This window comes from Xiphophorus maculatus, chromosome 12, assembly GCF_002775205.1.
Source record: "Xiphophorus maculatus strain JP 163 A chromosome 12, X_maculatus-5.0-male, whole genome shotgun sequence".
NCBI lineage: Eukaryota > Metazoa > Chordata > Actinopteri > Cyprinodontiformes > Poeciliidae > Xiphophorus > Xiphophorus maculatus.
In genome coordinates this window covers 22,337,510-22,361,558 of record NC_036454.1, presented here as the reverse complement: position 1 = coordinate 22,361,558, position 24,049 = coordinate 22,337,510, and the positions used below count along the sequence as shown (strand labels likewise).

The 24,049-nt window shown below is 37.6% G+C and overlaps 3 protein-coding genes across 8 annotated transcripts; all 3 read right to left on the bottom strand.

Annotated features, from left to right (window-relative positions):
- Positions 1-932: 932 nt before the first annotated feature.
- On the bottom strand, positions 933-8,390 carry LOC102219667. 6 transcript variants are annotated; one of them, XM_023344232.1, is made up of 6 exons: positions 6,295-8,390; positions 6,166-6,191; positions 4,283-5,421; positions 3,612-3,778; positions 2,077-3,185; positions 933-1,635 (listed from the first exon to the last, which is right to left on the bottom strand). In XM_023344232.1, the coding sequence occupies exons 3-6, from the start codon at positions 4,530-4,532 to the stop codon at positions 1,242-1,244; spliced, it is 1,920 nt and encodes a 639-aa protein (XP_023200000.1). In that variant the 5' UTR covers positions 4,533-5,421; positions 6,166-6,191; positions 6,295-8,390; the 3' UTR covers positions 933-1,241. The 6 variants fall into 6 exon arrangements, with proteins under 6 accessions (XP_023200000.1, XP_023200002.1, XP_023200004.1 ...); XM_023344234.1 differs by having other exon boundaries at positions 4,283-4,579; XM_023344236.1 differs by having other exon boundaries at positions 4,283-4,569.
- A 431-nt stretch (positions 8,391-8,821) lies between these two features.
- On the bottom strand, positions 8,822-17,820 carry gda (guanine deaminase). Its single transcript, XM_005808496.3, has 14 exons — positions 17,609-17,820; positions 16,984-17,072; positions 16,616-16,787; positions 15,808-15,895; positions 13,067-13,172; positions 11,581-11,608; positions 11,380-11,487; positions 11,186-11,293; positions 10,995-11,092; positions 10,699-10,766; positions 10,375-10,521; positions 10,142-10,260; positions 10,017-10,044; positions 8,822-9,920 (listed from the first exon to the last, which is right to left on the bottom strand). The coding sequence occupies exons 1-14, from the start codon at positions 17,735-17,737 to the stop codon at positions 9,853-9,855; spliced, it is 1,356 nt and encodes a 451-aa protein (XP_005808553.2). The 5' UTR covers positions 17,738-17,820; the 3' UTR covers positions 8,822-9,852.
- A 2,975-nt stretch (positions 17,821-20,795) lies between these two features.
- On the bottom strand, positions 20,796-23,727 carry c12h9orf85 (chromosome 12 C9orf85 homolog). The gene is made up of 4 exons (XM_005808497.3): positions 23,365-23,727; positions 22,635-22,741; positions 21,992-22,105; positions 20,796-21,576 (listed from the first exon to the last, which is right to left on the bottom strand). The coding sequence occupies exons 1-4, from the start codon at positions 23,464-23,466 to the stop codon at positions 21,339-21,341; spliced, it is 561 nt and encodes a 186-aa protein (XP_005808554.1). The 5' UTR covers positions 23,467-23,727; the 3' UTR covers positions 20,796-21,338.
- Positions 23,728-24,049: the final 322 nt, after the last annotated feature.

The window sequence follows — 24,049 nt, the reverse complement described above, 5'->3', positions numbered from 1 at the left end:
CAGATGTCAATGTAAGGGAACACTAGCAGTTGGAACACTAGTCATTACATTTCACAATGTTTAAAGTTTGCACTAAGTTTACAAAGCTGCGAATATTTTTTCTGTATGCTTTGCAAGCACATAATTAACAAGAATTACATTCAAACATACTAGGAGTCTATTTACTAACAAGTCATATCAAAACAGAGAGTAAACATGCTGGTGTTAGCATTTCACTTCAACAAACTTTCTTGCTTAAAAAAATGTTATCAGGCTATATGTATTGAATCATATATATGTTTAGAAACAAGCCACTGGTCCATGCTGGAAGTCCTTCTGGGTGAAAATATTTTAGTCAAGAAAAAAGATACTGTAGCGCAGAGTTACGTGCATTTTAACTTGGAAATGTAAAGTGTTATTTTATTGTACTTTTGAAGCTATCGAGTTTTCATACATATGCATGGCTTTAATTTGGATGCAGTATAAAACTCTAACCCCGTGTTACCAAATTCCAAACGATAAATATCAGTATCAGGGACAAAAAATTTGACTGGGAGACATTACTTGTCTTGTTAAAAGAAGATTTTAACTTGGACTGAGATTAGATCAAACCCTAATGAGCCAAAGATTAGGCTAGATTTCCTTCCCCAAAAGTGACATTTAGACAGGAAAATTGGGTGGGGATCAAGTATTTTACCTGCTCCACATCTCCAGTTTTCATTAAACCTGTATTTGTAACAGTGTCACATAAATATGGAGTGCTGTACCTCATTAGGGTTTCAATTATACCCATTTCAGGTTCTGGGTTTCTGTCTCTAAATAAGTCATAGTGTCATAATAGTTTGTTACTACAATGTACTGCAACCAGTGACTCCTGGAATGTTGTTTTTATTGATAAAAACTAAAATGCAACTAAAAATATAAATGAAACAAAAAAAATAAATTATTGTTGCTTTCAATCCAATGTGAATTTATTGTCAGTTTCATAAAAAGAAAAAAATATGGTGATTTCCACATGATTTCTCAAACACTTTACATGTTTGTTTTTCAGTCGCGTCACAAGTATATTCAGAGGGTAAAGTTAATATAAATTGGTTATTAAAATACAACTTTCCATAATAGTGAATTAAAAAGATCAGTCTGTTACAAAAAACAAACATAAATTATCCAAAGAGACTATGATAAATATACAATTTAACATGTAAAAGTGTATTTTGATTCCCTATAAGACGCCTTAGTGTTAAAATCCTCCCCTCTTTTTATTACACCCAGACAACTTCGACTTGTCTGAACTTCTTGCAGTCTAGCCACTCACGCTGACTGATCCGCCAGCAGTAACTTACATCCACGTACTTGAGCCTCTTGCTCAGTCGCATCACGCTCTTCACAGTGCTCATCTGCACATCTGTTCGCAGCAGATCAATATGCTCGATCCTTCCAAGTGGCGGTGGCGGTAAGCCAGAGGAATCTGCATTGGGATTCATATCCAGATTCACACTACGCAGGGTGTCCTGTATGACGCAGTTCAAAGGGCATGGCAAGGAGATCAAAGAGAGATTCTCGAGTAAAGGAGAGCCAATCAGGAGACACCTGATCACTTCCTTTAGGGACATCCAGTACATCAAGGGCTTCATTTGGTTGTGCTCATAGGAGAAACTTCAGAGATTCGAGAGACAAAAGCAGAAGAAAATAATTAGTATTATTGGTTGCCTTGGTAGTTCTACTCACTTTTTCAATTCTTAGTATGAGCCTGAAATTGTACTGCTGCGTACAATCAAAATATCTGAACCAAAGTACTGCAGTGACTTCATCAACATTTCCTCAAGGGTGCTTTGTCATTGTTGTATGATTGCCACAAGAAGTCCTGTTAGCTACTATTGCCTGGACAATTTTTGAGAACAGCATTACACTTGGTAACAATTCCAAGAAAACAAAAAAACATAGCTAAGATATTTCTATCTTTCTATGTTTTCCATTATGTCATCAACACACTGTTTCTGTGTCTGGCTGTAAAGTGTATTGCAGCTTTGTCATGACATATTTGATGTGGTTAGAAACAGGCACAAATTGAGAGCAGGGATTCAAAGTTGAAATTACCTGAGCTTGAGAGAGCGGAGATTTGGCAGCTTTGGGAGATCTTGATCATCCTGCTGATTGTCATTAGTTTCGTACTGTGGTGTAGCGGGAGGCTCAGCAGAGATAAGGAGGTCTCTGAGTCTGGGACAGACTCTGATAAGCTCCAGTAGTGGGGTATCAGGGCTGGTTTTCACCCCCTCCAACGTCAGAGAGATCAGTGAGCAACCTGCGACTTGCAAGGCAGGAAGAAGATCTACCACTGGGCCAGAGTAAATAAATGAAAGATTGAGCAGCTGGCCTGACCACGTCTGGAGATCAGCAGTTAATAGTGGCCCCTGTTTGCCTATGTTCATGGATAAAGAGTTTAAACCTGGACACAAATTTCCTAAACTCCTCAGAGACTCACAGGTTACACCTTTAACGTCTTTGAGCTGCAGGATCAGGCCTGACTGGGACAAATTCTGCATCCTATCCTCTGTTTGGATTTGTAAGCAAAAAGGCCACTCATCTTTGATTAAATCTTCTTCAGTGTCACAGCCGTCCTCCTCCAATAATGGGCTCTCCACCTCTCCATTATCAGTAGATTCTTCCCCTCTCATCGTCATCCAACTTTCCGAGCTCTGCCCGAGCAGCCTTTCCCTCCACATGAGGTGCAGGCTGGAAAGACCTTCCCTGTCAGCAAATTCATCTGCCTGGCTGAACTCCCTCTGCTCGATGAGACGGCAGGCCGGTCCAAGGCCCTCCAAGGCCACTCTTTTCAAGCAAGGCAGAGAGAGAAGGAGATAGGCTGCTGCCACGGTAGAGTCTTCTTCCTGTTCCCCAAACCCAATATCCAGAGCCAACAGGCTGCTGAGCGGGAGAGGAGGCAAGGTTGAAGAAAAGGAGGACGAGGATGGCCTCAAAACCACACCGCTGAGAGGAAGCAGAGCAGCCGGGGAGAGGAGGTGACAGCGGGACACGTCGAGGTGCTGCAGCAAACGGCAGTGGCGGGCAACCGTTTGGATCACACTCCTGTCACAAGGCATGCCGGCCAAGGACAGCGACCGCACAGCAGGTAGACTGGACATGGTTTCACAGAGGGCCTTTGGGGGTAACTGCTGTGCTCCAGACAGGTCCAGACTCCGCAGACCCTGAGAGAAAAGCAAAACCCATTTCTTTTAAAGAAATATCTAAAAGAACAGTATGCATTCATACAATCCCATTTACTTTTCAAATTAATCCAGACAAAGGGCACACCGAAGAATCTGATTATTAGAGTTTGATCAGAAAGTCATTATAGATGTTGATGGCTGTTGGCAGGACCTCCTATGTTACAGTGTTATTCTGGTGCTTATGCTCTATGGCATATCTTTCCTAGTGAAGCTTAATTACCTTACATTTAAACCTAATTAAAACTTAATTATCTTTTCAAACAATATACAACTTACGAATATGGAAGATATACTTAATGTTTATCATTGAAATAAACCAAGTCCACATGTGTAGGTGTAAAGATTAGTATGTTATGTAAAAAGAAGAGGATAGAATTAGGATAAAATAAAATTATTCGATCTTACCTGGCAACGGGCAGCAATGTGAGCACACAATGCCGGGGTCACCAAGCCAGGACACCTCTCTAGGGACAGACCCTGGAGGTGGGGGACCAGCAGGAGGTGGAGCGCTGCCCGAGACAGCTGCTTTCTATTGGACAGCAGCCACATCAACTCCTCCACCAGCTCACCAGCTGTGATTACAGACACAGGTCCGTGATATTATAGTAAATTACTTTCAATCAGAGACATAGAAAATATCAGCCATTTTTACAGTACTATTTTGGTGCCATTTCTCTGACTATTTGTTTACAATAGGAAAGACAAGAGAACATCCCAGTGAAATGAGACATGTCTGTTGATAAGTCAAGAAAAAAGCTACTAGCATAAACTAGTTTACATATAAGATTGTTAAGCTTATTAATACAATTGTGATAAGGCAAAGAATAATGTTTTTCTTACTACCTTATGTATTAAGGAAGGAGGTAAAGAAGGTTAAGCAAACTTTCTGCAGCACATTTTTCAGTTTCTGATTCTGCTTTGCTTTGAAAAATGGATATTGGTGATAAGGTGATGCATTGCATAGCATTCCACCTTACTGTGGTATGCTGTGCTAGAACAAAAGAAGCATTACACATTTTTATTTTGTATTATTTGGTCTGTGACCAATTAACACTGACACACACACGCAAACTCACGTAGTAGGTTGAAAGGCCCCATGATGTATCTGAATGAATAATGATCAAGATAGTTGTCAGCATAGTCTTTCACCCACAGGTCCTTCATATTGTCAGCGAGGCTCAACAGGCAGAGGCGTGTCAGAGAAAGGACCCGGTCATCATCACGCATCCTCCAGCAGCTTCCAGTGGCCTTGGTGTTCCTCAGGCCCCTCCGCCTGGGCCGAGCCTTTGCCTCTGCCTGTTCATCCAAAGCCCGAAACAGAGGCATGATGGGCTTTCAGCTAGTGTCCGAGCTGCAGGAGACACTGAACGCTTCTGCACATGAACAAAGCTTTTTACATGAGAAAACACGATAAACATGGAATGGTGTTTAGTTTTTCTAAACAGATTTTTTTCATACAAATTGGTTCATTACTGTAACTAACTAGGTTTAAAGCCACCAGTAGGATTTCTCTCTAAATCAATCTGTTTCTTTTTTTTATATATATATTTGGTCACCTACTAAATACAATGTCATACACAGTTTTTCTATCTGGTTTGTTGTTTTGCAGTAAGTAATTATTCAATCAAGATAAAAAATCTACATTTTCACTCACATCTGACATCACATAAGACAGCTGATCATGTTTTGAACCTCTGGAGATAATGACGCAAAGAAGTATTCTTCACAAAATCAAGAAAACTACGGACAACTCTGACCATCCTCTTCATGAGACTGACTTGGGAAAACAGAGTGCCTTCAGTCAGAGGCTTCTTCAAATTCACTGTAATACAGACTGCTACAAGAGATCTTTCCCATCACTATCTAGAATAACTTTTTGAAGGATTTGAATTAATGAGTTACAACATTTAATTTCCCTTTGGAATAGATAAGTTATTTGTGAATTCGATTTGATTCGATTTTATTCAAAGTCATCCTTTTAACGTGTTTACCATATTCGTTACCCTAACACCCGTATGGAATAAGTCCATTTATTCCACATAAAGCAACAATTAACAAGAAAATGCTTTGTGAAGAGGCAGGCCGAAACGGACACATTTAAGTATCAGAGTTTCAGTAATCATTTTAAGTCATTAATCCATTGGCTGATGACTACGAACCACTAAGCCCCACCATGAATGGACCTCCCAAACAGCCAATATTGTCGCTATCATACCTGTCAACAGAGGGAAGAAGAGAGAAAACTTACCAAAGTAATATGAGTTCAGAGTGTATGGAGAGCTACAGTGCTTGGAAATCATGTATCAGTTTAAGGCCCTTATTCTGGGCCTCAGGGACCACTGCCCTCCATGTTTTAGGTGTTTCTCTTCTGCCACACCCCTGACCTGAGTAAGTGGGTTATGAACAGGCTTCTGCAGCACTTGATGGCATGTAAGCTCATTGTAACAGCCAGACTTGATTTAGAGTCTTATATTTAAGAGTCAATCTTTGGGTTAAGCACATGAGACTGAACCTTAATTAATCATCGTCTGCCATTATAATTTCTAATGGGCAGCTCATCATTTTGATGCTTTTGCCTCTTGTGATGTCACTTACCCAAATGCACACAAATCTGAGCAATTTCCATCTTCAGAGCGATTTTTAACAACTTTTGTGAAATCCTTATGCATAAAATCACACTTTACTTTCAATATGAGTTAGTATGTTCAGTGTGTTAAAAAATAATGTGTGTAAAAAAACACACCTCGAATAAAATGGAACTAAAACTAAAGTATGCAAAAGTATTATTCTGCCTTAAACACTAAAGAAACTAAAGGAGAAAATAAGGTTATCAAAACCATAACTAAATACAAACATAAACATTAATCATCAGTGATCGCCTTTAATAATATTTTAGCCCGGGTAATGAGGGGCGGGGAGAAAAAGGTCAAAAGATGTGTTGAGGTCAAAGGACACATACCTTCCAGATCTAACAGTGCTTGAAATCTGGAAAAGTGAAGAAAGGAGGCGAGAACGAAGATCATACAAGCATTTTTAAAGTCACTTCCTGATTACATTTGAGCATTCAGGGCATTTGAGCAACATTTACCTGAGTTTAGTCTCGCGGGAGCTCTCCCTCCAGGTGGATGCAAATAAAACAATGCAGTCTCTCAAACAATAGTTATGGTTTCAGTTCTACATTACACATAAACATTAAATCTGTTAAAACTTTCGCTGAGGATGAGCCAGTGGTTCACAGTAGCCCAATTTAAGCCTAAAAGACATTACGCAGGGCTTAAAGTCCCCACTGTAGTATCTGATACGTTCAAAGGTCGCAGGTATTTCCAACGACATTCAAAATAAGTCAGATTTATGACATGTCGGCACTTCGCCGTCTAAATTGTGAATAACATCGATTTAAACATCGTAAACATGTGAGAAAGCACACACAACCGAACTGTTCGAGAACTGCTGATTATAGAAGAACTGCGACCACTGAATATACATAAAGCAGGCGTTTACTTCTTGTGCCCATTTTACTGAGTGAAATAAAAAAAAAAGAAAAACACAGAAAGCATAAATAAAGATTTATCATAATATCATGTATCTAAAGGAAAACATTGTAGTTGCTGGAAATGAACACACAGAACTCACGAGTGAAAACTTGCTAGATCTGCTGTTCAGCGCATTGTGGAATAAAAAACGTTCTTCATCCACAGCGTTTTTGTTTGACTTGGTGGTTGCTAACTGTTTTCACATCATAAATCTCATCTTTCAGTCAGGGCGAGCAATAGGACCCATGGATATGAAAATTATTTTTCTAGAGGCCATTGACAAGCTAAAAAACCTTTGGTAACCAGCCTCTCAACCCTTCCCATATAATTAAGCAATCACACATCCTGAAAAAGACCTCCTAAAACTTTCTGTTCCTCATTGAGAACATAAAAGTCAGTGCAAACAAGACTGTTCTTTCTTGAAGACATAAACGACTAAATAAATAATGATATATTTTTATGAGCGGCCCTCAACTATTACTGCTTTACTTACTGCGAAACACAGATCATGAAGGCAGATAAAACTAGGTCTCATTTCCTTACTGACTTGCATCAGTAGTCTGTGTCTCATGATCAGCTATGTGTAAATGTTATTAAGTCATTAAGATGATGAAAAAAACTGATTGAAAAGAGAAACTGAGAGATGAGAATCTGCAACAAATAGGCAAAAAAACAGACTGCTTTATTTTTAGAAATAAGCTACAAAAGCCATTCATTCGCTTTTGTATGATTTTTTTTTGTATCACATTTATATAAATAGAAACATAGGCCAATTTTATCTAGAGGACAGGAACAAGCTCCACAATAGGCTATTCACATGGGAACAATTATATATTGATGTGGAAGGGACACACCTTTAACTAGACGCCAGAATGATTCATTGCTCATTTAGTCAAATATTTAATTCAGCCTAACTAAATATTTATAGTTTGTTTTGGGGGGGTTTCAAATGCATCATTCTCTCAAGGATTAGATGTCCCTCTGCATCCAGGAAAATGAACTTGTTGTAAATTATCTTATTTTCTCAGAAAAAAAATAATGAGGAAGTCCAATCTATCCATTAGAAGTTACAAAGGGAATGGTTGAAGTTTAAGTCCAACCTACTCCAAACATTCTCATACTATTCAAGTGGAAAAGAAGATCGCCATTAGCTCACAAAGCACTGGCATGACATTTCTAAGTTTGACTCTGACTGAAAATTACTTTGTTTAGTGAAGCTAACCTTCCCCAAATAAGATAAATCTTCAGTTTTTTCTTTGATAAAACGTCTGTCTTCTGCAAGTAAGGTACTGACTACTGCTAACTATCTCACAGGACACCAATTCAAACAATCTGAACTACAGGTTTAAACCAGAGTGGGGCAGTATTGAACTGAACAACCTTTGTTGCCCTCTAGTAGCTGGGCTTGTATTACATCTTTCCCCCTTTTTTTCGTTTTTGCAGCTGTAAATAAGGCACTTGTAAGTATATTATTATTATTATTATTATTATTATAGAATACATTGTGGATAAAGGCTGCACAGTGGCGCAGTTGGTAGCACTGTTGCCTTGCAGCTACAAGGGGTACAAGCTACAATCGAATCCTGGGTACGATTCCCGGCCCGGGGTCTTTCTGCATGGAGTTTGCATGTTCTCCCTGTGCATGCGTGGGTTCTTTCCGGGTACTCCGGCTTCCTCCCACAGTCCAAAAACATGACTGTCAGGTTAATTGGTCTCTCTCTAAATTCTCCCTAGGTGTGAGTGTGTGTGTGCAGGGTTGTTTTTCCTGTCTGTCTCTGTGTTGCCCTGCGACAGACTAGCGACCTGTCCAGGGTGACCCCAGCCTTTCGCCCGGAACATTAGCTGGAGATAGACACCAGCACCCATCCTGTCCCCACTAGGGACAAAGGTATACAGAAAATAAATGGATGGATGGACATTGTGAATAAGATTTGAATTATTAGTAAAACCAATGATAGGTTCAATAGGTTCAGTACACAGATTCATTCATAACAGAGCCCTCTCCATGTGTATCAGACAACACAGACACACAAAGCTTCTGTTCTAATTGTAATAGACCACAGCAGCCAATCATCATAAAAATACAATCAAAACAGCCTCTATGACTTCCTTTATTTATATTTTATCCTGTGTAACAGATCAAAAACAGCACAAAGTGTGACCTTCTCACCTCAGACTGTCTTGCGTGAAGATTAAATTAGCAACTTCTTCAGTAAAAAGCAAACTTGACTTAAATACTGTTGAAAAGAAAAGTGCATATAGTCTAATTCCCTAATAATTAAAAATGCATGTAAAAATATTAGAAAATACAAAAAAAAGAACCCTTTATCAATACATTCCCTTGAATCAAACATCTTCACACCAAACATTTTTAACATTTTTGATTAGATTTAGGATAAAAATCACAAACAGTTGTGTGATAAGGCCATGAGGACGATTTGGATTCCTTAACATGTTAGAAAAGAGTGCTTGAAAACATTTCTATTTTCTCTTTAACACTACAAAATCAAAAGCGAAGTATCAAGGACACATTAAAATACAATCCCTGCACCTCTGCAGCTTTAAATGCTTGAATGATTGAATTAGTTGGAGTGTCCATTATAGCACAATTTAGCCTTCGCCTCACAAAGACTTTTTCTACAGGAAGTCTTTGAAAATCATCAAACTACTGCAGTACTTGCACCATAAAAAGCACCAAGTCCTATGTTATCACTTCCTCTGATATGGTAAGGCAAAATAAATTAAGCTGTAAGGCAATAAGGATGGATTTTTTTTGGATTTTTTTTTTCAGTGAGCGTAATTTACTACATGGCGAAGGTGCAAAAGTGCCAAACAAAGAAAATACACTGGCTAATTATTAGCCACAGTTATCTGTACAAACTTCCTCCTGTTTAATATATCCCTTGCTTCCCAATCAAAAGTCCAGCATCCAGGCTAAAGAATGATGAACTTAATCACATACTCTGTCCTAAAGTATGCATATTAAAAATATCCCTGTTTCTACCATATTTTACTCCCATTAATCTACTTTTGTGCAAAAACATAGATGAAGCAGCTATAGCGTGTGTTTTTGTTTTGTCACACCAATGTGAGAAGAACAAAGTCCTGTCTGTTCATGCTTCACTGAAAGGCACCACCTTCTTCCCAGCTACAAACACCTCCACAATGTTTCGATCATCACCTGCCAAAGGACATGTTAGGGAAGAGAGAAGCATATGAGAATTGAGAGACTAAAATAAAGAGAAGTGACTAAATACATAAAGAAGCTGAAGCTCACCCAAATTCAAGAACTTCTCCAAAAGAATCTGAAAGCCAATGATTACAGATTGCTGTTATACTTAAGATAGAGTTTTTGCTTTTGAGCACTTCATGTGTCAACATACGTGGACATCACCCCATTACCTGTGGTTTCTCATTTTGGATTAGGTCGATGGGTCCGCCTGGAGCAGCCACATTAACTCTCAAGGCATCAAAGTCCTTTCCCACCTTAAAGTTTCCTGTTCGCTCATCCAGGGACAACGCTGCGAACAGAAAAACCAACAGTATGTCACCATACAAGTTTTGTAAGTCAATGTAGAGGGTTTATATCTATAGATACAACTGTTGCCAAATAACTATTTGTGTTTGGATCTCACCTTGACTCCCTCCCAGTGTGGCCAGTCTGAAGACCTCCTCAAAGCTGAGTGTTTTGTGTTCTGGGTCCTGGATGGTGAGGACTTTGGACGAGTCCAGGGATCTTCGCATAGCATCAAGGATGGAAGGTGAATAGCCTCCTGCCATATCTGATGGCGGACAAACAGAGAAGGATGCAAGCATTCACTGACATGTATCTTGGACAAGGCAACTTCATTTAACTTGTGACGGACATCAAAGAAACTCTGAAATGTTCCCTTTTTTAACACTGAATTGACCTGCATACCTGCTCAGACTTTATATTGTTGTCGAGCATTTTCACTCACCTGTACCCAGCCCCAGCTTCACTTTGTGATTCAGGACGTTGCGCACATTCAGCACTCCACTGCATAACCTGGTTAAACAGAGAGATCACCAACTGTAATAATAACTTATTTTTTGTGTGGACTGTCTCTTTGGCCTTTTTACAGCCATCTGTCTATTTCCTGGAATGCATTGGAATCAGTTTATTCAGCTTCAATGATTAAACAATAATATTGCATGTCTTACTGTCCTAATTTTAAGATAAAATCTGGAGTTCTGAAAATTTCTGACCTTATCTCGGTTCTGAGTAAAAACTTACGAGATGTTTGAATTGGGACAGTGGGCTAAAGCAGCTCCTGTTTTCCTGAACAGAACCAACTCTTCATCACTGAGGTGGCAGCCATGGGCCATAATAGTCTGCAAGGCATCAGGAACAGTTCATCTGATTTTATGCAAGCATTCACATTTTACCAAGTATTTGGTAAAACGTGAATGGGACTGCGCTCTTACCTTGTCTGTGAGAAGGTTGCATTTGTGATAGATGTCTGTGTAAGACTCCGAATTGGGGAACAGCTCCTTCACCAACTCCACCTCCTCAAGATTTTCACTGATGTGACTCTGAAATAAATAAATAAATAAAGAAATAATCATTTTAGGTTCTGCAGTAGAAATCATCTGTGATCAGGTTGCCACTGTTAACTCACTTGAATATGCAGCTTGTTATTCTTGGCAATTTCTCCCAGCTTAGCAAGCAAGGCCTCTGTGCAGGACGGTGCAAAACGTGGAGTGACCACTGGCTTCACCAGGGGGTACTGTTAGGACCACCAACCAACCCGAGCCCAGAAACAGTAAAGTTAGACAACAGCGCTGACCAGTTTCTTAATAACTCTTTCACAGGATCCTACCTTTTTGTTCAGTAGTTCTTTGATGAAACTTTCGAGAGAAAAGAAAAAAAAAACATGCATCATCAAATAAATAGGTGCAACACATATTGTTTACAGTTCATTGTGTAGCTACGTTGAGATAAGTGTGAGACAAACACTGTTTGGCTAACATAGCTGTTATGAAAAATACAATCTGCCTCTAAACCAGGATAGGATGCACTTTCTTTGTAAAATAAAATTTGTAGTGCTAAGGAAAATGATTATTTAATGCTAAAATACACTTAATCTTACGACATGTGTAAAGGGATAGCCAACACTTTATTTGGAACAGTTTTCTGTGGAGCATGGGGGAAGCAGGGCCTTTTCTTCCCTATTGACACAACAGAGCAATAAATTTGCATTCCAATGGGAGTGGGGGCTACGCAGGTGTCTGTGAAATCTCATCTTAGGACGTTTGGCGCCAGGGATCTTCCGTATCAGGCAGAGATGACCACGGGGTAGTCCGCCCTCTGCTTAGATAAAAAACAGACACCTTTGCTATAAATCAGGAAGTCCCAACTTTCTTTGGGGGCCTGAGGGAGTTCTAATTGGTCGAAGAGCAGAACGCCTTCTTTGCATATATTAAATAGGGAAACACCCTTTTGGTTTATAGTTTCAGGTCATCACCGGAGAGGGAAGAGTTTTTTCATCTTTTCTCCACGTGGGCGCCTTTGTCTGTCTCTGTGTTTGTCTGTCTACCCCTTGTGTGTGTTTTTATTTTTATGAGAAAATGCATATCTCTGTTCCTCTGCAGTTTTGTTGTTCATTGCTTGGTATGGAATTAAACTCTGTGATCTGTGACGTCAACACGCTTTGTTGTTGTTTCGTTTTAGCAGCACGCGGTCGCTGCACTCGCCAAGGACTCGAGGAGAAAAGAGGAAAAGAGCCAAACGTTTTGTCCAAAGCTAGCAATTAATTGATCCTCTTTCTTAACAGTAGTTGACATTAAACAATAAAAAAAAAGTGTAGAAGTTAATGCCCACTTCTGTAGAAGTACCTCATTGTTACAAAGACATCAAGGCTTAAAATGTTCCACAATAGGAGAGGAGCAGCTCATTAAAGACTACAAACTGCCTTGTTGAATTAATCTTCTATAACTAAAGTGGCTCCCTCAGGGAATTTCTCCACTTTAGAAATCTTGATTCTGTCTGCTTCCATCACAGGATAAGACAGAGACACAAGACACAAAAACACACAACCAGTACTGAACAGAAAACCCATACAGGCACCAGAGAACATAGAAACCATGAGCAATGACTTGAGGCCAGCATGCCAACATGGACATGCTGATTTGCAATAGATAATTGTAATTTGGTTGCATTAACCAAACTTGAGAACTGAGTTGCATTAACTCAGTTCTCAAGTTCTAAGTCCTAATTCTAAATAAGTCCAAATAAAATAAAATGAAATTTCAAAAGTGTACATGGTGTTTCCCAGGTCCAGTAAATGAACTGATCAGCACACTCACCGATAGGTCTCTTCTTGAGACTCTTCAGAGGTTTCTCTGTAACACTTCACAGCGTCGTTTCTGTCCATACACACTTTCCCTACTAAGGCACGCTGGCCAAAGTCATCTGCAAATGCAATAGGAACAATACATTACATTGTAATAAACAGCAGTGATCGTAGTCCTTTGTGATCAAAATTATTCATACTCCTGCAAGATTTAGATGGTAAGTTCCTTTCATTTAACCAAGATATTTATTTCTGATAGGAAAAGAGGATGATAACTCTCAAAGATAGTAAAGTCATGTAAGTGATCATTAAAAATATATTTTTGATTTTGATCTTAAATGACTATGGCAGGTTAAAGATTATTTATATGAATATAAAAATCTTTTATGTCCTTGCAGCAGTTAATTCTTTTTATATTCACATTTAGATTATATTTTGCATTTTGATGAGTTTCAAGTCTTTAAGACTAAAAGGCATCTTTGCCATAACCCTAATATTTAGATCCCTCCACAGGTTCTCTATCACACTCGGGTCAGAGCTCTAGCTGGGCCACACCAAGTAATATTACTACCAGTATTATTACAGTCAATTAATTAAAATATTGTTGAAAGTTCATGCATTTTAGCAACTCAGTTCACAAAGTGAAACACATTGTAGTATATGGATTACTTATACATAGACTGATGTCTTAAAGCTGGTATTTCTGTTAATGATGATTCTTTTATGCGCCTACAACTAATGAAAACATGATAATCAAGAATACAATGTTATATAAGACCAATGCAGGACAAGTAGGCTTAGTGAAAGGGGCGGTTTTTTTACCTACCAGTGTAATACTGGTAGGTATTTTCAAAAAGTACCTTTAATCTGACAAAGTTCTCATCAGAATGCATATTCTAATTTACTGAATATGATTTTATATCACTATCAGTCAGATGAAACATGTCGGTAAAATTAAAAGTTTACTCCAATCTGCAGCTGTTCAAAGCTTTTCCTAATTAGTGTCATCTGGTATGAGTGGAAAGACAATAATAGATTTATTTCTATAACAATTTGGCTATTATAGCCAAATAACTTGTATACTACACATTTGTATTATTTTTATTATGCAGCAAGATTAGGCTTACAGTGGATATTTTGAATTTGTATTTCTCCAGTAATAAGAACTAGTTTATTCCCTGCTGGTCATTTTATTTATGAGATGTGGAGACATACACAAGTAAGCTAACTGCAGAACAAGATGAAGTGGGAAAGAGTCATTTTAAGTACTTTAATACCAGTGTTTACATGTTAAAAGCAAGTACTACTTAAGTACTGAAGACTGTTTCTTGGCAACCATGTTTCAATAGAAATAACAACAATCCTCTGATGATGATCCAACTGTCCAAACTTGTTCAACATGTTCATCCTTATATCATCAAGGAGGGATCACAACAAATTAATTATAATCAAAACAAGCCACACTTCTCAAGATACTACTTGCTACTACTGCCACTATCACAACCTGGCAACTGGTAAAAACACTAAGGTCTATCTGTAGCTGATAAGTAGTCACTGTTTTCTGGACTGCAGAAGAAAAAATATAAACAGAGGGAGGGCAATAATTTTTTGACCTTGTACCAAGGGTGAAAACAAAATCCTGGATCTGGGACCCAAAGTGGAACTTAATCGATTCTATGTATTACATCTGTGTGTCTCTTATTATGAAAAGGTGGGATAGACAAGATCCAATGATGAAAAAACATGGAATGGTTTATGTTTAAACATCTACGAACAGACAGATACAGTAAATATAGTATACTTTTAATAGTATAGATGGTATCTTTTTAATACAACACTGAATCAGTCTAATTAAAAGGAAACCAAATAAACTGAATTTAACAGATTGCTGTAAAATCCTGGAACATGGATATGTGCCCTGCCACAGATAAGTGCTGATGTCTGACAATTCTTCACATACAGTTTAGCCACAAGAGTACAAAGTCGAAGTTTCAATGACCCCGCTTACATAAAATGACGGCGTAAGGCTGCCTGACCCATGCTTGATTCCGTACGTTTGCAGCATTGCACATGTGTTGCAGGATATGTCCACCATTGTGCAATACAGTGAGATGAGATGATAAGAACAAGGCATAAAGGTGAAAGACTATTCTGCTGTCAAAGACACCTGAGCTGGAGAATAAATGCAAAGTAAACGAAAGTAAAAATGTGATGTGTCCTTTACAACCAGAGAAACATGTGATGATCACATTTCTTTCATTTCATGTCATGTTATTTTTTATTTCATTCACTCAATAATAAATATGAATAGTGCATGTAGCAGAAAGAAGTGTAAACTTGCAGTATCTGACCACACATTTTTTAAAGTTGCTCTGCATTAGACAATGACACAAGTTAGCTGAGACGTATTACGTAGCGAGAGATGGATCTCTGAGACACATCAAATGTCTTATAAGACAGTTCAGAGGACAAATTATATTTTTGTGGCTTGCCCCTCCCTCACCATTTTATATCAAAATGTTATCAGACCTAAAAAGCTTCAAGTTCAAGTTAAAACTGACGTCAAGTGTGTGCAGGTTAACAGATATATTTTATTCTTGTTTCCGTACTATCTGCTGCTCTTGTTCATGAGAACAACATACCACAGCTTAGATAAAAAACAATACTAAAAAAGATGAGTTCTTTCTAAAACAATGCTTTTCATTAAAGTGTTTGTGTGTGTGTTTGTGTGTGTATGTGTGTTTTACCCCTTACTTGCAATCTGACCAAGCAGAAGAGACGCATCAGTGTGTATGGTGGCAAAGTAGCACGCGGTGGTTGTTCCATTTCTTAAAGTCCTTTTCTAAGAAGACAGTCCAAGTATTACATAATAACGTTACTACTGTGCAACTTCAGTTTTTCTGTTATGAAAACCGCTTAGCTGTCTTCACCAACAAATACAAAATCAAAAAGAGTTTGCAACCTATGCAATTGACTCAGTGGTGGCAAGAACCAGGGTGAGCTCCTGTTTCGTTTTCATGCATAGAGTAAAGGTTTCACATTTGTAAACAATGAATATGAATATGTCAAACTACAACTAAGAATTTTTTTATGTATTAATTATTACATATGGTTTCAGCTAAGGAGCATCAAGTGCCAAAAAATAATTAGATTATTTTTTTTCTTTTTTGTTTAGTCATAGACAGAAGTGTTAGCGAAATTCTAATCTGCACCTAATCTCTGTTCAGTGTAGTATAATCCAGTTAATGTTGGTCCAGTCTAAACAGTTCAAATTTTGAACCAAATTCCTTTAAAACTCTGAATCAGCACTTTAACAACGTGCCGTATAAGAATCAACAGATCAGCTGTGGCGCATGTTTAGGTGCGTAAACCAGATATAACTGGTTTTTGCCACCATCCAGCAGAACGATGCCCTGGGTGGTGAGTCATACCACCCACCTCATAAACCACTTCAAGTTTGGACATGTAAAAGAAGTTGTTCAGTTGCCACGAAGGTCATTGCTTGTCTTTTATTTACAAAGCAGGTTCTGACAAAAATGCTTAAATATGCAGGCCAACTCACCACTACTTGAGTGTAGACCTTCTTTGCAAACTCGACGTCCCGAAAGCGTGACTCCACAGGAAAGGTGTATGTGTTGAGCCACTGCAGTAGAGGCATATCCAGGGCTGTGCCTGCATAGCTGTACTGGGATGCATGGATGTGCGTGTCTATCATTCCAGGCATAAAGAACTCACTGCAAGATATGCAAAATATGAGCAAGCTGTAAAAAATGTGTCATTTATGCCAAAACATATCTGGTGCCTATGCAAAATTAATAATTTTGCTACATATACTTAAATTTTCATGTATTTTTTCATTTTCATTTTCAGCAAACTTTGTTAACTGCCCTGAATAGTTTTGCATCACGAGTTATTTACATTTTTACTCACTGTTGTTGCAGTTGCGTCACTGCAGATGGGCTAAATCCAAAGTTCTCGGACAGTTTCTGTAAGTCTTTACCTTCCCCAATGAACGCAATCTGATTGAAAAATATGAATCAGGCGAGAGTTAAGAGAATCACGATCATTTTAAAGTAGTTTATGCAGTTTCAGTAAAGCTAATGCAAATATATATAAATATATATTTCTAAACCTTAAACATGTTGATCAAGACACAAAGAACTGAAAGTTACTAGGCAGAGTTGTCCTTTTAAAGAGATTTATACCCATATATGGACATACATACACATTCAGGAACAAGAACTGGTTGTGACGGAATATATGGGTAAAACTACCCCTTAACAAACTGTTAAAATATTAAGAAATAGCTGTCTTTACATTCAATGAGTACTTCCAAACATTTAATAAAATTGGACATCTTTTCATATTGATGTAATTTGGCAAGTTCATCTTGGTGATTTTTACATGACAAGATCGTTTCACCCCAGTTCTGAAGAGCAAAGCCATTTTTCTTTAACAGTGTGTATTTTACATTTTGTTCAAGCTTTAAATCAAATACATTTTTAACAGTAAACATAATAAATAAGATTTCAAGATGTATTAAAAGCTACGAAACCTTTCCCTCTGAGTCCACTCCAAGAAGCGCATCCTCCAGGATCTGCAGCGCCTCCTCAGCGGTCGAGTGGACAAATGTTCCCCTGCAAACGAACCGAATATCAGTTTCAAACTTCTCAGAAGTTTCCATGTTTCCACCAGAGCAGCTTAAATGTGCAAACAGAGCGGCGACGAAGGCCACCTGCCGCAAAAATCGAGTTTTATAGGCTGCCCCACACGTCAGCCCCGAGGAGGCGCTCCTTATTCACCTGACCGCAGAGACTATCCGCAGCCAATCAAAAGACAGCGTGGACGCCTGTGTGGCTGTGGGTGCGTGCTGTGTACGAGCATGAATTCGTTGTTCATCATAAGATACAGTGATCAGCGAGTTTCATAAGTGCGGATATGACAATAAAAACATATTTCCGTTTTTGCAAGTTGGGCAAGAAGTAACTTGCATAGTTCAGCCCAAAATTATTCATACCCATGAAAGATTTAGGTGTAAAGTAATGTTTTAGTTTTATCAACATGCAATGTTATGTCTGAGTGTTAGTAAAATTAACAATTTGGAGATTAGATCTTTTTTTTTTCCACAACAGCCACTGTGCCACATCGTTGCAGCAGTCCCTGCAGAATAAATAAATAAAAACATTCAAGCGAAATATTCAGTGGATATACTGCACACCACATACTTTTCAATACTCTCTACAAACAATCATTGTCTATTAGTATGTAATACTACTATTCGGAGAAACAGAATATCTGGGTTTCATGTACCTGTCAACCATATATATCAAAAATAACAAAACTAAATGCTTGAAATGTCACCAGTCGGGAATGAATCAATACAACAAATACATTTCATGTTTTAAACTGAAAAAATATAAATTATATAACTTTTCTGTGATGTCCTCATTGACAGATATTCCTGTAAAGTTACCAACAAAAGTGACAATCGACAGTTCTCTAAAAATGAAGCAACAGGAAGATAAATCGGATGACACATTACTTTTTTTTAACCCAGAAAAGAATAATCTTAGTTTATTAGTAATATTAGAAACTGCGGAGTACGCACAGTGATATTACAAAAACTGGATGTTTACTCCAAAATTAAAGAAAGGGCAAGCTTAAAAACTACTGAGGGAAATTAAAGTTTTGAAATGGCTTAAGCCACAATCCAGACTCCAGAACTATATTCAGCATAAAATCTATGGAGTCACCTGAAAATGGGCGAGGTCTTCATGGTCTGATTGATAACTTTTGTAATTCATAGATGTAATCCTTTTCTAGAAGACTGAATGCTGAAATTTAAACAAAGTCTGCTTTAACCAAGTGTTGGATTAAATAGTGTGCACACTTACCCAGGTAGGTGAGTGCTGCTTTTTTATCAAACTTTTCCTTCAAACATTTTTTTTTAGTTTATTCGTGCATGAATAATTTCAAATTACACAAAAGAGACTTGAAATTATTTATCATGCAATTTTTTTACATCACAAATCAAAAGTGATTTACACTATATGTTTAGCCTATCGCCAAAAGAGGACATTCATTACTATAATACTGCACTTGCAGATATTTTGGTGTATGTCATTAGTACTGTAGATTATATGTTCCTCTTTTTATCCTTTTTTTTGCAGTGCTACTTAACCATATTTGGTGCGGTTTCATGACAAAGAAGCTTAGACTGTTAAGCTGCACTAGATCGCAACATTTTTGAGAATTCTATCTTAGCTTAACTCATAGACTAAAATGATCAATACTGGATCTTGCTCTCTTAACTTCAGGCTCAAGGTTGGTGTAGTATCTGTCACATGGAAGTTTCCCAGTAAACTTTTCTTTTTCAGTCGTCTTCAGTAAGATTAAGATTTCAGTCATGAGTGTGTCAGAGAACCATGTGAGGACATCAGGCTGTAAGTAAAAGTGCACCCCATGAGATCCATGACTAATGTCGATGTTCGTCTCAGTGATGTACCCTGATGAAGAAATCACTTTTTAATTTACCAAGCCCACATGATGAATGAGAACATGTGTTTATTTTTGGTAATGGGAGCATCCATGAAAGATGTCTAAGGGCACTGCGTGTCAAAATATGGTAGACTGTAAGAACAATTACAATTAATGTTATTCAATGAATTCCAGTAACTGTGTTCAGTCTACTACAATTATATGTTGTGTTCCTGGATGAGATCCAAAAAACAAAAAACAATTTTTTGAATCGTACAACAAAAAATATATTTGAATTGGACTACCTTGAGTGTTAACACAAGGTACAGAGCTTTGCAAAAGTATTCATATTAGTTTTTGTGTATTTTGTCACATTACAACCACAAACCTCAGTATAATCTAATGAGACCATATGTGTCTCACCGGCACAAAGTTGCACATAATTTGTGAGGTTGAAAAAAAAATTGACACATAAAGAAAAATACTATTTTCCATTTATAATCAAATACTTTCAATGCTTTGCTGCAATTACAGATTCAGATCTTTCAGAGTATGTTTCCACCAGTCTCACATCCAGACACTGACATTTTTGCCCATTTTTCTTTACAAAATAGCTCAAGCTCAGTCAGATTTAGAGCATCTCTGGACATCTTGTTTGACATTTCGCCACAGATTCTCAATTGAATTTAGGTCTGGGCTTTGACTGGTCCCATTCTCACTCGTGAATATTTATCAAAGCCGTTCCATTGTTAGGGTCTTGGAAGTTTTTTTTTTGGAAAGTTAACCTTTTCCCAAATGTCAAGTCCTTTGCAGCCTATAACAGCCTTTATTTCAGCCATTTAACTCTGACCAGCTGTCCTGTCCCCAATTAAATTGCTATGCACACCATCAATAGGCAAGATGTACTTTTAAGGATTCATTTCATGACTGAACAAATGCAATGCTCCAACTCAGTTAATAAAATGTTAAGCGAGATGCAGACTTTTTCCAGTACACCTTGCATTTCTGGGCTCTATGTACGGTTCCAGGTCTTAAATATGGTGGCATATATTCCTTGTAGTTTTCGATTTGTTTCTTCTCAAAACTTTGGGAGCCAATCCTTGTTTCTCAACACATTTCTTGTGACCCTGTTGTTTATTTGCAACAAAATAGTTGATAGTATAGTGACCATACCTAAACATCTTGGTAATTTGCTCCATTAAAAACAGCTGGTTGAGCTTGATTTGATTTTGGGTGTCATTGTAAAGGGAAATGACAACACACCACACTTTTCACACTTTTTATTTCAAAAAGATGCTGGAGACCATGTATCACATTCTTTCAATTTCACAACTGTGCATTAATTTTTATTGTCCTATAACATAAAATCACAGGAAAGTTATATGGCAATAAACAGGTTTTATGGAAAGAAGGTACTGTATGACAAATGTAGGCAAGAATTACTGAAAAAAAGTTTTAGCTTTGTATTATAATGTTTTCATAGACAACTGGTTGCTAAAAAAAATCCTGTGGCCAGAAAGTTGAAAAAGATATAATTATAAATTGCAAAAAATCTTTTTTTGGTTATTTTCAAACTACAAAATGAAACAGGGTCTTTCAATGTATAGGTTTTTGCCATTTCATTGGTATTTGAAAATGTAAGCAAAACTAAACAATGTTTTAATAAAAAAAGGAAATACTGAAAAGATGAATGTAGATTTCAGCCTGTTTTCCTGCAACAACCAGCTTCTTTCTTTCATGTGTTGCTCAGCTTGTTAGAGGCCATGACAAAAACCTCATTCAGTCTAAATATTGAAAAAAAAGAAACATTAATCTTTAACATTTAGCAAAGACACGTCTGGAAAATTTTCAGATTTTTTTGGTGAATTTTTCTGGTTCAAGTCTCTGTCCAAATCATCTTGTTCATCCTCAAGGTTGTCAAAATCATCATCATCATCATTATTATTGTCATCAGAGTCAAAATCCTCCTCTTCTTCTTTCCCTCGCCTTAGTCCTTTCTCTTTCTCTTCGTCTTCTTGTTCCTTCTTGTCTAAGTGTGAGTTCAACCTAAACAGGGACAGAAACAGAAGTTAATCTCCTTGTTTTGCTCATTTGCAGCAGAAAATAAGGACTGGGAATTAATTTTTTAAATCTGGAAAATACTGGAAAAAAAAAAAAACAATTACTAAATTTTAGAACAAAATGTATTTTTGTAGGAACTGAAATTAAGATGCATATATACAATTACAAGCCACTTTGATTCAGTCATTTTCTCACAATGTGCTTTAATGTGTCTTATTGTCCAGAAGATGGCAGCCTTACGGTGAAACTGTTACCATGTTACCATGCATCTCTGTCGTGAGGGCAAAGGGTAAAAAAAGACGGACGTTCCTGTCTTCAGAGCAGACTGTCCTGTTTTTGTTTTTTTTTTCTAAAGAGAATTTAGGTCAGATCAAAACACAGAAAGACTTTATTGACTCACGGAATAATGATGTCTTCTTTCTTCCCACACTTGCAACAGATCTCAAGCTGAAGCGAACAGGGCTTACAGACAACGTGATATGCATCCCTTACTGTCTTTTGAGAGCACTTGATGCTGTAAAAGAAAAAACAACTGATTGTTATCAATTAATTTTGAAGTTAAAAAAGATTTTCTGCACATACATGACAATGAAATGTGTAAATGGTGTATTACATGTGCCTGTTGCATCCCTGATGTCTTGTGTTGCTGTTTTTGTGACAGGCCAAATTTAGATGGCCACCTTTTGTTAACAATGTGGAATCAGCATGCTTTTAAAAAAAGTCCCACTTTAGAAATTGAATTTACAAATAGAAAAGGAAAAGGTTATTGATCATTAACACCCATGCTTATGGATCCTTCCAGCAGGTAATGGGCTTCAACACTTTTCTTCAGAAAAGGCAGATCAGCTCAACGTCTTCACCAGAAAACAGTCCGGACCGCTATCCAATCAAAATTTCTCGTGAAATAATAATAATAACTTTTATCATAACTTTATTAATAGTGGGTGAGTCCAGATTTCTACTATTATAATTGTCACACAAAATAATCCTTTCAATTATTTATTTTTGAGAAATCAGTGAGGGGCCTAAAAATACATACTCACCACTTTTTGGGTTGTGTGAGTGGCTTGTATTTGTTGTACTTGACTTTCCACTCAAGAACACCCTTACAGTGTTGACAGAGTCCATCATGGATCTTTGAATTCGCCTTCTGTAGTTAAAAATCATTAACAAGACAATGTGGGGATATTAGAATGAGACATAGTCATGCATAGTGCTAATCTAAATAAATGCATTCTAACAACTAATTCTGTTTTGGGGTGAAATCACTGCACAATTACTGTGATCCTTTGTTGGTTTCTGGATTATGTTAGTCCTGGACTTCTGTGTTTCTGTATCCCTTCCTAAACTAGTTGTGATGTGTGTTTATTGTCCTGTTGGAACACCAGACTGTGTGCAAGTACTATCTAATCCAAACCGACACACTTAGAGGAAATAAAATTAGTTCAAATAATCAGGAGCCATAGAGGTCTATGCCTACCATAAACCAGAAGCTAATGAAGTACGAGTGTTTGTTGGAGTTTTTAGACTTAAAACACTGGACGAACTGCGAAGCATGGTGATGGTAGCATAATGCTAAGGGTTAGTCTCTAGATAGAGGAGCTTACTTTACATTCAAATGGATCTTTACCAATTAAAGCCACTTTTTCACTCTTTCTTCAATCAAATAAATAAGGTCACTGAATTGCGATTTAGGAAGACATGATGTGGTTTCATTATTTTCAAGATATCAGGCAATCAAAGTAATCCAATGTTAAAAGGTTACAGACGTACCTTCACCTGTGCAGTCGCTCCGTACTTGTCGTTTTTGAAGGCAGTGCTGTTTTGATGCTTCTGAGCTCGTGAGCGAGATACATTTCCTTTCTGAGAGCTCATTTTATTTTCTCTTTAGCCAAACTATGTTGTTTTTGGTTGAAAAATCCAACAAGCATGCCAGCGACGGAGAGGCTTAACCCGGAAGCAGTAAGAAGTACGTGACAAAACGTTTTGGGCTCAAAACACTGACCATTTTTATTAAAGATATTAAGATAAACAATGTAGCCTGTGGTTTTGCTGCACTAGTAAATAATGTTACCTTTATTTATGATTTAAACTTTGGTGCAATAGGAAGCGTTTTCAATGACGTCACCTGTTAGGTTGCAACATAGTTGCATAGTGAACGCCCCGGTAGATGCAGATTGAGCTTTTTGTTTCAATAGTAATTTCTGATTGGCTGAACTAAACGTCAATAAAAATGTCACGCTGTCGCACATAGATGTAGAAGAGTAGACACGGGCATTAGTCCCACGGCCTGTAGAAATAAAAATACGTCAGTGCGGGCGCCATGTTGTGAGTGGCAAGCCTGTTCTTTGGAATAGCTTTTATTTTTTTATTTCACTGGTCATGGTGACACATTTTTCCATACGCTAATATTAATTTTAGAACTAATAATGGTGTCTATTGAAACAATGTGGAAAAA